At 53.2% G+C, this 12,656-nt stretch overlaps 1 protein-coding gene across 1 annotated transcript in view; it reads right to left on the minus strand.

The window, feature by feature from the left end:
• Positions 1-472: 472 nt before the first annotated feature.
• Positions 473-12,656, minus strand: part of ADCK1 (aarF domain containing kinase 1) — a 120,465-nt gene continuing 108,281 nt past the window's right edge. The window contains exons 8-11 of the mRNA XM_080809450.1: positions 10,151-10,300; positions 8,761-8,958; positions 3,501-3,694; positions 473-2,138 (exon numbers count right to left, since the gene is read on the minus strand). Of these exons, the coding sequence (XP_080665576.1) occupies positions 1,967-2,138; positions 3,501-3,694; positions 8,761-8,958; positions 10,151-10,300 (714 nt within the window). The 3' untranslated portion in view covers positions 473-1,966. The remainder of the gene's footprint in view (positions 2,139-3,500; positions 3,695-8,760; positions 8,959-10,150; positions 10,301-12,656) is intronic.

The following is a 12,656-nucleotide window of genomic DNA, read 5'->3' on the forward strand; positions in this document are numbered from 1 at the left end:
GGGGTTTTTGAGACTCAATTCAGGAATATTTGACAGGCCAAAGAGCGAGTGTGATCTAGATCTACAGCACTGGGGAATAAAAACCAAAGCGTGGAGCCCTACTTAGCAGCTGTGTGACCTTAGGGAAATTACTAACCCTCTCTGAGCCTTGATTCCCATTTCTATAGGATGAGATTCATGACCCTTCCCCATCAAAGGGCTAGTGGGACAATTCAATGATGTAACTTATATACAAAGAGCCCAGCACGGTCTCTCCCCGAGGAAGGCACTCAAAAATCATCCACTAACTTCCCTCCTACTTTCAAATTGCCCTCCCTATACCCCAAACTCTCCCAAGTTCTCTGTCCTGGGTGGGTTCCCTGGTTGTTAACTGTCCTGGGTGCTGGGCCTACTGGCAACATGCTGGTGTTTTAGATCCCAGGGCAGCAGGAAGCCAACCATTACACTAAAAGTGAAAAGCAAGTAACCATTACCTTGAACAAAAAGGACATTTATATTTACTTCAGTGGTTATAAAAGACACCATAAAACATGATATGCAGCATGTATCCTCATGATTAATAACAGATCTTGCAAATTATTCTCTCAGGTCTCTGGGTGCATCCAACTGGTCACCAAGAACAATTAATTCTTTTAGGAAATAAAGGGATTGCAAATCATCTCTGGTCAGTGGAAAATCTGCTTGTTGTATTGGGAATAAAGAGAAGAGGAGGCTCCAACTTAGCAGTTTCCTGTCCCTGTGAACGGGGTGAAGTAAGATCAGAGTGACTCAAATATAGTGACTGTCTGTGAGCTCAGTTATAGGAGGACCTGCCGAACATGGGGTCTCTCGGCACCTGGAGTGACAGCAGGAATTTGGGCAAGTTCCAGGAACAGGAGCAGATGAGTGAGTGGGGGCGGGGCAGCTCTGGCAGGTGCAAGAGGTGGAAACATAGAGCCCAGACAGGCGACAGGGAGATTTCAGAGTGGAACCCTACCCACAGTGGTTGAGGCTTACACTACAGTCTCCAGGACGGTGGCATCGAATGATGAACCTAAGGCAGGAAGCAAGGAGTAGAACAAAGTAGGTGCCAGCTCACAGGGAATGTGGTGAGAACCAAGGGAAACCCAAGTCAGAGGTTTCAGCAGAGCCTCTGAGTTCCTGGCCCTGAACTGAGTTGGGCTTCTTAACTTCTGCAGACAAACTCTCAGAGTCTTAGAGGGGAAGAAACACCTACAAGGGGCAGGAAGTGGTCACACCAGGAAAGGCTGGAAGGATGACGGGGGCCAGCTGCCAAGTAGAACACAGTGGCCCACAGCATCCAGGCCCACTCCTACCTAACGGCCAATGTGGATTCACTCCCAACCTAGAATAAAAATCCCAGCAACAAAGCCCTTCCCTGTAACCCTGAAGGGATTTTTATTGAAACACAGTACATAAAATATCAGAGTGGTCACCGTAATAGCAGTGAACTCATGCCTCAGATGCCAAGCCACCTTGCTCAGGTATGACACCTCTGGGAACGACAGGGCAAGGAGAGGGAATCCATTCCTAGCCAGCTCAGAAACTCTGCTCTCTTCCAACAAAATCAAACCTCCCATCAGCTAAATGTAGAAATTCATGTAGGAAGTCAGTGGGATTCATGGTCCATCCTGCCAGGAAGAATGGTTACTGGAAGTAAGGGGACATCCAGCCCAATGGTGCCCAGCAGGAGTGGGAAACACTGTTTATGCCATCTCCCTGGATAAGCAAAGAAACTTCTTGCATAGGACAGCTTGTGTAGCCTATGAGACAAGGGCCACAGTTGAGGGGAGGGATTCTGAGGGTAGAGTATAATGGTGTCACAGACAATGACTGTGGGGCTCCAGGCTACCATGTGACAGACACAGGGCACCTGGGTGGAGACATGACAGAAGAGTGAGGAGTGAAAATTCCACTTGCCCGCCACAGAGTCACCCTGGAAAGGGAAAGGGGACAGCAGATCCGCTCAGTATGATGTGGGCAGCAGCCGGCAAAGCAGGGCCAAGACCCAGCTGGCCAACTTCAACCCCTTCATACGCAGAATGAGTTCATGAAGGTTGATCTGCCATAAGCTGAAGGCTTCTCTGAAAGAGATCTGTGTCCTTCTGAAGAGTGAGCGGCTGTTCTTCTTCTTGTGCCTGCAGGAGGGACAAGAAGGAAGGAGAGAACAAGAGATAAATGAGGAAGAAGCACTCATTACCGCTTAGCACAATGGAAGATCATGGCTTAGCCTACTCACCAGACCCCCACCCTAGTGGGTGACTTCTGGGTAAGTGATCATAGCACTGCCCACCCAGGGACCAGAGGAACTCAACTATTCAACTACTCCAAAGGAGCCTTCCAGATAAGTGGAATGAACAAAAGCAGCTGTTTCACAGGGCATCAAAGACCTAGAGGACCCACTGGGTAGAACATTCCAATGTTTCCCTTTTTCTATATGTTTAGTAAATATATGCCAATCCTGAACCTCCCAAACCCAAATATAAAAGCTTTCCCAAACTTTCTGAGGCTAAAGCACCTGGAAACTAGGTCAGGTGGTCCTGAGAGGCTAAGCCCAGTATGGAGTCAGCCCACAGCTCAATTCCTTCTGCACTAACAGAAGGACAGGATGGAAATTGGTGTTTATGATAATGACCCATTCGAGACTTCATTTCCAGAACCCTCAAAGGAAGAATAAATCATGTTCAGCCCTTTTGTGCAGTCTATTTTGCTATAATCTAACTCAATATTTGATCATGGGTGCAGGAGATATGTGGCCAATGCTCCCTGCACCAGACACTTTGCCAGAACGAAACACTCCCTGCACAGGATGGATGGCATCTGACCCCAGTCTTGGGCTCTCCTCTCAGATGAGAAAATTCAGCCAGGGCATGGCCCTTCCCATGTATCTGCACACTCAGGATAAAGGGCCTAGAACCCTCACTTCTCCAGCAATATCTCCCTGAGGAAGCACCTTCCTTCCCTCACCAACACTCTAAAGGTCCTGAGGCATCTAAAAAGGCCTGAGATCCCCCGTAAGCCTGCTGGCAACACTCCCGAGTCACGGCCAGGAGAGAACACTGGCCTTGCAGCCTAGCCAACACTGGGGAGACAGGTCCTGGGACCAGTTAGAGATGGGGTGAACATCAGGGTGTCCTGATTCCAAGTCCAGTGGACACTTGGGTGGGACTGAGACTCTCAGAAAATGTTTCAAAATTTACTGAGGGTAAGAATCACCTGGAAAGCTGAACTAGGAGGGTGATGTCCCAGAACCCACCCATCTGACAAAGTTACAGGTAGCTCTCTGGACCACTCAAACACAGGCCCGGAACCAGGGACTTTGCTGGAGTCATTTCCCGCCCCAAACTCTTCCTCCGGGGGAGCTGGCAACTGGGGAGCTCAGGTGGGACCCTGGGGACTGGTGGGAGAAAGTGGAGGTAACCGGGACCGCCCCCATCCGCCCACCAGCGGGGCAGGCAAGGAGAGCTGGGAGGGGAAGGGAGGCCAGAGCCCGCACTCACGCGGCCAGCGCCCTGATGCAGCAGCGTGCCATGTTGAGGAAGGAGCTGGCACTGGCCCGGGTGCCCAGGGCGGCCTCGATGCCGCGGAGCAGGTCGTTGGTCTTGAAGAGGAGCAGCATCTGGCGGGGCACATGGTTGAGGAGCTGGCTGATCTGGGGGAGGTAGTTGGCCGCGTTGTTGCGGATCTCCGCGTCCTGAAGCAGCAACAGAGAGACAGACGTGGAGAGTTGGAGTGGACAGCGGGGCCCAGGGCGGTAGATGTCAGGGCAGCCTGGGGCGGAGAGGCCGCAAGGACCCTCCAGGAGGGAGCTCCCAGCACGGCTGCCTCAGCACCGCCAGGAAACTCCCCCGGGGGGAGCTCAGCACAAGGGGCTCTGTAGTCCAACAGACGTGGAGGAGACACCTCACCCCAGCTTCTGAGCAAGCTCTAGACACAGGACAAGAGCGCGTCAGCAAGGCCCCTTACCATCCCCAGCACCCCCGTGGTCATCGGTACCCTTGCTCCAAGCCCACAAGCCTATACGGACTAGGGCAGGAAGTCTGCTTCCTCCCCAACCCCTTGCTGAGGCTGGACTTAGCCAGACTCTCAGCCCAGGGCTCACCTGTGTGTTACTCTCCAAGGCCTCCTCCACTTGCCACCAATTTCAGGCCAGGCTTAGAAGGAGCCCTGGGAGCTGGTATCTGCTGAGTCATGTCCCCCATCCCTTCAGCCAAGCCCAGGCTGGTGCAGTTCAGAGACCTGAGCTCCTGACCCCAACCCAGCTCCATACCCTGCCTGACTCTGCACCCCACCAGACCTTCCCAAAGCTCCTGCTGCCCACACAGCCACTGCCTATCACTGTCTCCTTGCTGGGGCCCATCTCAGCCGGCCCAGTGCTGGAGGTCCCAAGACCCAAAGAGCAGGAGCCCTGGTGTCTGAGCATGGGGTCTGGCCTCCCACCCTTCCCTATCCCTGAACTCTGCAAGACTCTGGGCAAATAAGGGCCCCCCGCCAGAGCCCTGAGCATGACAGTACTCCTCTGACCTCTTCTCTGTCCCCAGAGAAAATGCTTGCAGGAATTAATTCATTTGATCCTCACGACAACCCTATCAGGCAAGTGTATCACCCCCATTTGAGAGGAGGAAACTGAGGCACTGAGAAGTTAGGCACCCTGCCCATGGGCCACAGCTACTAAGTGGTGAATCAGGATTTGAACCCCTGCAGTCTGGCTCCCAAGCCCATGCCCTCACCACCAGGCTCTACTGCCTCTCACCCTACAGTGGGACTGTGACCCTGGGTAAGTCCTTTCACCTCTTCTAACCTGATGTCCTCATCCAAAAACTGGAAATGCTCATACCCTCTGTGCCCACCTCCCAGCAGGACCAAGAGGATCAGCAGAGATAAGGAATGGGGAGATACTTGGTGCTAATCGAAGTCACAAGAGGGGCCCAGCAGTGCTGCCAGAGGTTTCCCCACGTGGCCGCCTTCTGCAGCACAAGCAGGACTCTCAGCCCTTTCCAGAACACGTGTGTGCTGCTGATAACTGAGTTGCTGTGAAGCTCGAAATGTCCCTCAGGCAGGAGCTATCAGACTGGAGCATCTGAACACGAAGCCAGACACTGAGGCTGCTGTCTCCCCGCCGCCTTCCACCACAGCTGTGGGTCAGCCTGCCTGAGGGTTACGGCCAGATCAAGGCTTTGCTCACCACAGGGACCCCTTCAGCAAAGCTGGGACTGGCCTGGAGACAGTCCCTCTCCAGCAACTCTCAGAGCAAAGGCAGGCACCTGTACCCAGCCAGACTCCCTCTAGGGGGCATCTCCTCGAGCTCTGAGTACCCCGATGGTGGCTGCCTGAAGTAGACCCCGTTGAGTGCCTACCCAACAGCCATTCCCCATTCTCCTCTGACAAACGAACCCCATTTTTGTTCACTTGACCCCTTGGGGCTGTGCTCTTCAGGGAGGCAGAGCCCCTCCCTAGCCCCGGGTGGGATCTTGATTGATCTCGGCCATTGTCAGCTCTGAGCACAAGGCCTCTGCCAAGTGATTGGCTCAGGCATGGACATGAGACACAATTCTGGCCAATGAGACCAAGGGGGAGTCTGTTGGGGGACTTCTGGGAAAGGTTTTCTTGTTTTTAAGAAACAATATATGAGAAGAAATGGCCCCTAAGTCCCACCCCTGAACCTCAGGGAATAAAAGTATAAAGCTTGGAACTCTCCCAGCAGAACCCTAAGAATCAGCCCAAAGCCCAGAGCTTCTGATCAGCTCAATTAACCAGGCTGGACCCACTCACCTCCAGACGTCTTGCTATGGACAGAACAGATGCCTAAATGTTTAAGCCATTTGTAGCTGGAAAAACATCTTCCCTGACACAATGCTGGGGGTTCCCCGCATTCTCAATGAGACTGAGACTCAGAAAAACCAAGCCCTTACATCTCAGAGACTGGACTGGGGCTGACCTGCAGTGGCCAAGTTTATTCTCTCACTGGCTTTTTGTCCAAAGTGAGCAACTAGAGTCCATGTCTGCAGAACCTACTTGAACACCCTCTGTTAGAGGTGGTCCCAGGACTGCAGGGACCTTATAGAAAGATGTACAAGACAGGATCCTTGCCTCCCAGGTACTCACCAACTAGTTGGAGAATTCATACAAGGACACAAACAGCTCCTCCTCGAGAAAGTCTACGGTGCACGCCCATGAATGATACAAGTATTAAGGGGTCACTTTTGGCAAAGATGAAGAGGAGAGGCTTCCTGGCTGACACTACGGACTGCACTGTGTCCCTCCCAGACCACTATGTTCAAGTCCTAACCCCAGTGCGACTGTATTTGGAAACGAGGCCTTTAAAGGGGTAATCAAAGTGAAGGGACTTCATAAAGGGGGCCCTAACCCAACAGGACTGATGTCCTTAGGAAGAGAGGAAAAGACCAGGAGTGTGTCCACACAGAAGAAAGGCCATAAGAGAACACAGCAAGAAGGCAGCCGTCTGCAGGTCAGGAAGAGAGGCTGCACCAGAAATCAACCCACCAATGACTCGGTCTTGGACTTCCAGCCTCCAGAACTGTGAGAAAATCGATTTCTGTTGTACAAACCCACCTAGCTAGCGGTGTTCTACCAGCAACCCAGGCAGACTAACATGGTAGCATTTCTGCTGGGTCTTTATAAGTGAGCGAAAGGCAAAATAAGATCCTAACTTGGTTAATGAAAACACGTACCGTATACTAAATACCTACTGTGCGCCGCGCGATTGTGTCCATCCCTGAGGCTTTACATACCACGTACATGCTGAGGACTCCCAAGTTTATGTCCTTGAGCTCCAAGCTTGACTGCCCACGATGCCTCCATGTGAATGTTCTAACTCCTGCCTCCCACCCCCCAACTATGTCATTCCCAAAGTCTTTCCTGTGCCAGGAAGTAGCTCCCCTATCCTATAGCTCACCCCAAAAAGGTGTGATGCAACTCTGACCCCTCCCTCTGCCTCCTCTCCACACCCAAGTCGACAGAAGGGCCTCTCAGTCTTGCATCCAAAGCAGTAAAGGCTCATCCGCTTCCCTCCACCTCCTCTGCCTTTAGCTTGGTCTGCGCCCCCATCACCTCCCAGCCTACCCACCAACTGCCCCACTGCTCATCTTGTTCCCTCCAGATTCTTAAAATAACAACTCTGAGCACATTCTTCTCCTGCTTGAAACCTGTCAAAGGCTTTGCTTTATACTGAGAACGAGTCCAAACTTCTTCCCATGGCTTAGGAGGCCCCATGTGAAGCTCTCTGCCCAGCACCACAAATTCTCGTTCCAGCACCCACCTCTCCACACTCGTGATGGTGCCAACACTTTCTCTCCCTGTCCTGGCGCATCTTGTGCCCTCTGCCTGGAATGCTTTCTCCAAGCTCTGCCTGAGGCTGCTGCCTTCCTTGTCCTCCAGAATCCTCAGCAAGCTCTCTGAGCACCCAATCTACAGCCCTCCCCCCGTTACTCACCCTGCCTGTTGCCTCCAGTGTCTGCAACCTGCAATTATTCCATTTACCTGTTTCTTCACTTGTTTACTGTCTGTCTCCCTCAAGCACAGTGCACATCACATGGAAGACCTGTCTGTCTGTTCATCATTGGATCCCCAGCACCTAGTCTCGGTTCCAGCAAAAACAAATGTTTGTTCGATGAACAAATTTCAGGAACCACAGGGAGGCACTTTACATACATTATCAATAAAACAGAAATTATCATCCCTATTTAACAAAGGAGGGAGATGGTCTCTCTTCCGAGATATCAAGCTTTAAAGCCATGCAAGCCTGGGGCTGCTGCCAGTAATCACGGCCACCAAGCTTGCTGGGGAATGATGTCAGTTCACAGGAAAGCAGAGCCAAGAGATGGTGAGAGGTGGTCCCTTTGTGACATTGTTTGTGACATCCAGCCTTTTCTAAAGGCCCTCATCACCAGGCAGCTTACAGGGGAGGACTATGAGGCTCGGAGATGTGATGAGAACCATCTGAGGTCATGCCAGCAGGAAAAGCAGGAGCTGGAACTAGAACCCAGGTCTATCTGACTGCACAAGTGGGACCTGTCCCTTGCGGTTAGCTGGGGCCTCGGCAGAGTCCAAGCCGGTCCCCACACGGCTATGGGCAAGTCTGCACGGGTCTGGCACAGGGAAGGACTGGGAAGATAAGCCAATTCCAAGACAGAATGAGGAGTCTGGGAAAGAGGTGGCTGGGAGTACAGGGAGGAAGGCCTCCTAGGACCGATCTCAGCCCAGGCTCCACGGGATTCTTGTCTAGATCCAATGGAGAATGAGCTACATACAAAGAGAGACTGAAAAAGCTATTTTGCCACACACTCGGGGAGGACAATGGGGCAAGTGGCTCAGTGCCGTATGAGGAACTGAGGTGCCCCCCACCCCAAGTAGGGAGGCATACAGGAAGTCTGCAAGGGGCACAGAGGAGCCCGACTTACTGATGAGACAGTCCCTGGGGATTCCCGAAAGTCCTAGAGGAGAACTTGGTGGAAGCCTCAAATCTTGGGTTAGAGCAAAAGCCACAGGAGTGTGGATTACATGGTTACCGTGAGCAGGTTGCTGAGGCCAGGAGGGACACAGTGAGACACTGTTCCCTCTCCCTCCTTGCATCCCGGAATGCTTCTCCTCCAGGAGATCTCCACTGCTGCCCACTGCCCCACGGCCACAGCCCACCAGCCCAGAACCCCAGACCCTGGACTGGACGGGGTCCAGAGGCCACCCCTGGCCCCACCCCTCGCATTCAGGAGAAGGCAAGGCCGGGACGGGACCGCCACCTACCTCTGTGGCAGTGACCGGGGCTTGCCCAATGCCCCTGTTGACCGAGTCCCAAGACCGGGCAGTCAGCATGCAGGCAAACAAAGGGTAGAGATCCCCGGCCCCCAGGCGCTGGCTGTACTTCTTCACCTTCTCCATGTCAGTCCAGATCAGCGACTGCCAGAGGCGGCAGTAATCCAGGCGGAACTCGTCGGTGAGCACCTGAGGTGGGGAGCCGTGTGGCGGGACCTGAGCCTCCTTTCCCCATGGAAGACCTAGCCCCTGGCTGGTGTGATACTGCGAAGGGGGACTGATGAAGACCAGAGCCCCTGTGCATGCTCTGCTTCTCTCCCAAAGGTCAGCCATCCCTGAGGGCCCACGTGAAGGCTACTGTTTGGCCAGCCTCGGTCCTGAGTGGTGGCGGTCACTAACTGCCCACCAGAATCATACTCCCCGCCTCCCTCCTAGTTAGGCACAGCGCTCTGCCTGACCTCCAACCAACGCAACATGGCAGAACCCTACGTTCAGCTCCTGCAAACCTTCCCATGTGTGCTCTTCCAAGCCCTCACCACTGCTGGAGGATGAGGAGACCACCCCCAGGAAAGCCCGGGGGGCAGAGCCTCAGTCAGCCCCTGCCTCCTGACACCTCCATCTACCCGGGACAGGTCTGTAAATGAGCAATTAGACATCTGTTGTGTCTGGGCAATCACACGTGTGAGGCTTGTGTGACAGCAGCTGGCCTACCTTAAACTCATGTCCCCATTCACTGAGCCTTTCAAAGGGGCCAAGATTTTGGGAGGTGAGATCAGGGCTCTGAGGGGAAGAGCAGGAGACTATTGGGGAAACCTCTCCAGGACGGTCTGCTGTGGAGTCAAGATAGGCCCTGGGTCCAGGCATTGGCAGTGAACTTTGCAACTTCCAGGCAGAAGCTCATGGCTCATTCGAACCAGATGAGTTCCAAGTTCCAGTGGACAGAGGCTGGTCCCATCGAGCCCCTACCAGCTCTGGGCCCCCTTTCCCACTGCACATTACCTCCTCCCCGGGGCTGAGTGACCCCCTTCCCCAAAGTCCCAGCTCATCGAAGGGCAGCTTACCTCCCAGTGGGCTGGCCAGGGCTTCCCAGGGAAGCACGGTGTTTATAGCTGACAAAGCACCTGCACAGACCCAGGCACCTCCCCGTCTACTCCCACTGCAGGCAGTAAAGGAGGTATTACCAACCTCATTGGACTGGAGACAGCTCATGGGACGGGACTTGCACAAAATGGCAGCCCTAGGGGCAGGCCAGGGTAGGGCCTCTCCATCCACCCTGGCTCTCTGTGTCCTGTGTCTGTGGCCTACTGGGGAATTGAGCGAGCTCCGATCCCAGGCAGGCCCAGAGACCCTGGGCTGGCCAGGTGGGAACAGCGTCTCCTACCTGGTAGAGCCCATGGTCCAGCAGGACCACCTCCGCCTTCCCTGTGCCCGGGCATTTCCGCACCAGCACGTTGCCGGGGTGGGGGTCACAGTGCACGAAGCCATTGACAAAGATCATCTCGCTATACATCTTGCCCAGGTGGCGTGAGATCTGAAAGAGGAGGGACATGGGTGGGAGTTAGGCCGCATTAACACCTGCCTCGGACACTTGGACTTTGGCCCCTGAATCCGGTCACTTTCAAGAGGAAGGCTGGGTGGGCCTGGGAGTAATGGCAGGAATGATGGCTTGTGATCACACAGTTCTTGAATTTAAGACAGAAGTTCAGTTCTAACCCCAGTTCTCAACATCAGCTGCATGTAGCGTCACCTAGAACTCAGAAGTGTTGGAGGTCAGCCCCAGGCATCAGCATCCGTTGTCAAGTTCCCGAGGTGATTGTAATACACAGCAAGGTAGAACCACTGCTTCTAGCATTTCTGGAGACTGTAACTCCCACCCCAACCCCCACCTTTACTCTTTCCAGATCCTTCTCTTTCTTATTCTCTTCCCAATCTCGTCATTTTCTCCCCAAAGCTGAAGATGGGCTGGAAAGCTGGGGTGGGAGTGGGGTCATGCCAACTTCCCCTTCTCTGAAGAGCAAGGCTGGGGGGGTGCTGTGAGTGAGGGATACAGGCCCCCAGCACTTCCTAGGGCTGTCCCACCAGCTCCAAGGCAGGCCCAGCAGGACCCAGAGTCACAAGCCCTGCTCCCCTCTCCCTCAGGCCCCTTTCCCTTCGCACCTCCCCGTCAGAGCCCAATGCTAATCTGATTTATGAGGTCTGCACAGAAGAAATGACACTGGAGAGGCCATTTAAATCATCCTGTCACTGCTGCCCTCCCTGCCGAGGCGGTCTTCTTATCTCTACTCTCTTTTTATTAAAGCTAAAAGCCTCTTCCCAGCTAGGGAACAGCTGCTGAATAGTGCCAGACCTGGGCCCACAGATGGCCTGCCAATGGGTTTCCAGAGGACAAAGAGAAGCTCAACTCACAAAGCTGACACCCCAGGACACACTCTGCCCTTGACACTGCTCTCAGTCCCTGCTGGACCCCATGGTCCCTACTGAACATATCCCAGCAAGAGGAGAGGAGCCGGGGCCCATGGGTGGTGCGGGAACCCTGGAGTAGGGTCTTAAAATGAAGGTTCAGTTCCTTTGCTTGGCCTATAAAACCCTGCACAATGAGGCCCAGCTTCCCTCCCTAGTCTCATCTCGCACCACCATGATGCTACGGCCACCTCTGCTCTCTTTCTCTTCTCCCATGGCCCTGTGCTTTCCTACCTCAGGGCCTTTGCACATGATCGTCCCTCTGCCAAAAGCTTTCCTCCCATCTCCCCTTCACCTAGTTCACTCCTCTCTTCCTTCCCATCCCAGCTCAGCATCATCTTTCTGGAGAAGCCTTCCTAGACCTCCCAGTCTAGATTAGGTTCTCTTGCCACAAACTCTCATAGAACTCCATACTTTTCTTTCATGAGATGAGCATGTTATTTGGGTCATTATTTGATTAATGATCACATAGCCCACTATTATAAGCTCCCAAGATGGCAGAGACTGACCCTATTTTGTTAAACGGCTTTACTGTGGTATAACATACGTACTGTCAACCAGTTCCACGATGCATCCATTTAACCTATAACAGGCCAAACATGTGAATATAGGACTCTACCTTCAATATGGATGAGACCCTTGTCTGTGTTTTTTGAGATGCTGTGGTTCCTGTCTTGATGCTTATCCTGACCCCATGAATCTTCTCTGACCCGCAAAATAAATCTTTAAGAATAACCCCACTATAGCAATAGCTGATATCCTTGCATCGGCTTGAAAAGCAGGTACAATTACAATGCCCATTTTGCAGATAAGGAGCTGTGATTCCTCGAGGTTCAACTTACACAGGGCCACTGGGCTACACACAGCCAGGATTCGAGCCAGGTGTAACCCCACCACCTCCCAGCAACCACGCTACTACCTACAGGCTCATGCCAACCTCTGCACTTCTCAAGTGAACCTTGTGACCTTAACAAGTTGCTTCTCTCAGCTTCAGTAAGGAGGTTGTCTGAATCCTGACACCTATCCGATGTTGTGGATGAAATGAATGCCCCATACTCTCCAGGCCCTTGGAGGACTTTGCCCCAGGTCAAGTTCTCAGCCTCGGGCTAAGATGTCATCTCCCCCAGGGCCACCATTTTCTGTTTCCTCGGAGAGGGGCCCAGCTAGAGTTGGTCCTGGCTGAGCCAGCAAGGCCCCTTTTGAGAAGCCCTTTTGTTAGGCCCTTTGGAGCTCCATGGAGCCATGCTCTGAAAGCCTGCATTTGCCAAACCAATTGCATTTATTAAGTAATAATTCATTTTTATTTGTCAAAGACGCATATAAGGTCCAAGCAGGGCTCCTGATCAGCCCAAGATAAGCAGTACAGCCAGACTGAGCCGACAGAATGCCAGCCAACAGCAGAGAAATGACATTTCATTTAGTCTGGG

This window comes from Martes martes, assembly GCF_963455335.1.
Source record: "Martes martes genome assembly, chromosome: 7".
Lineage (NCBI taxonomy): Eukaryota > Metazoa > Chordata > Mammalia > Carnivora > Mustelidae > Martes > Martes martes.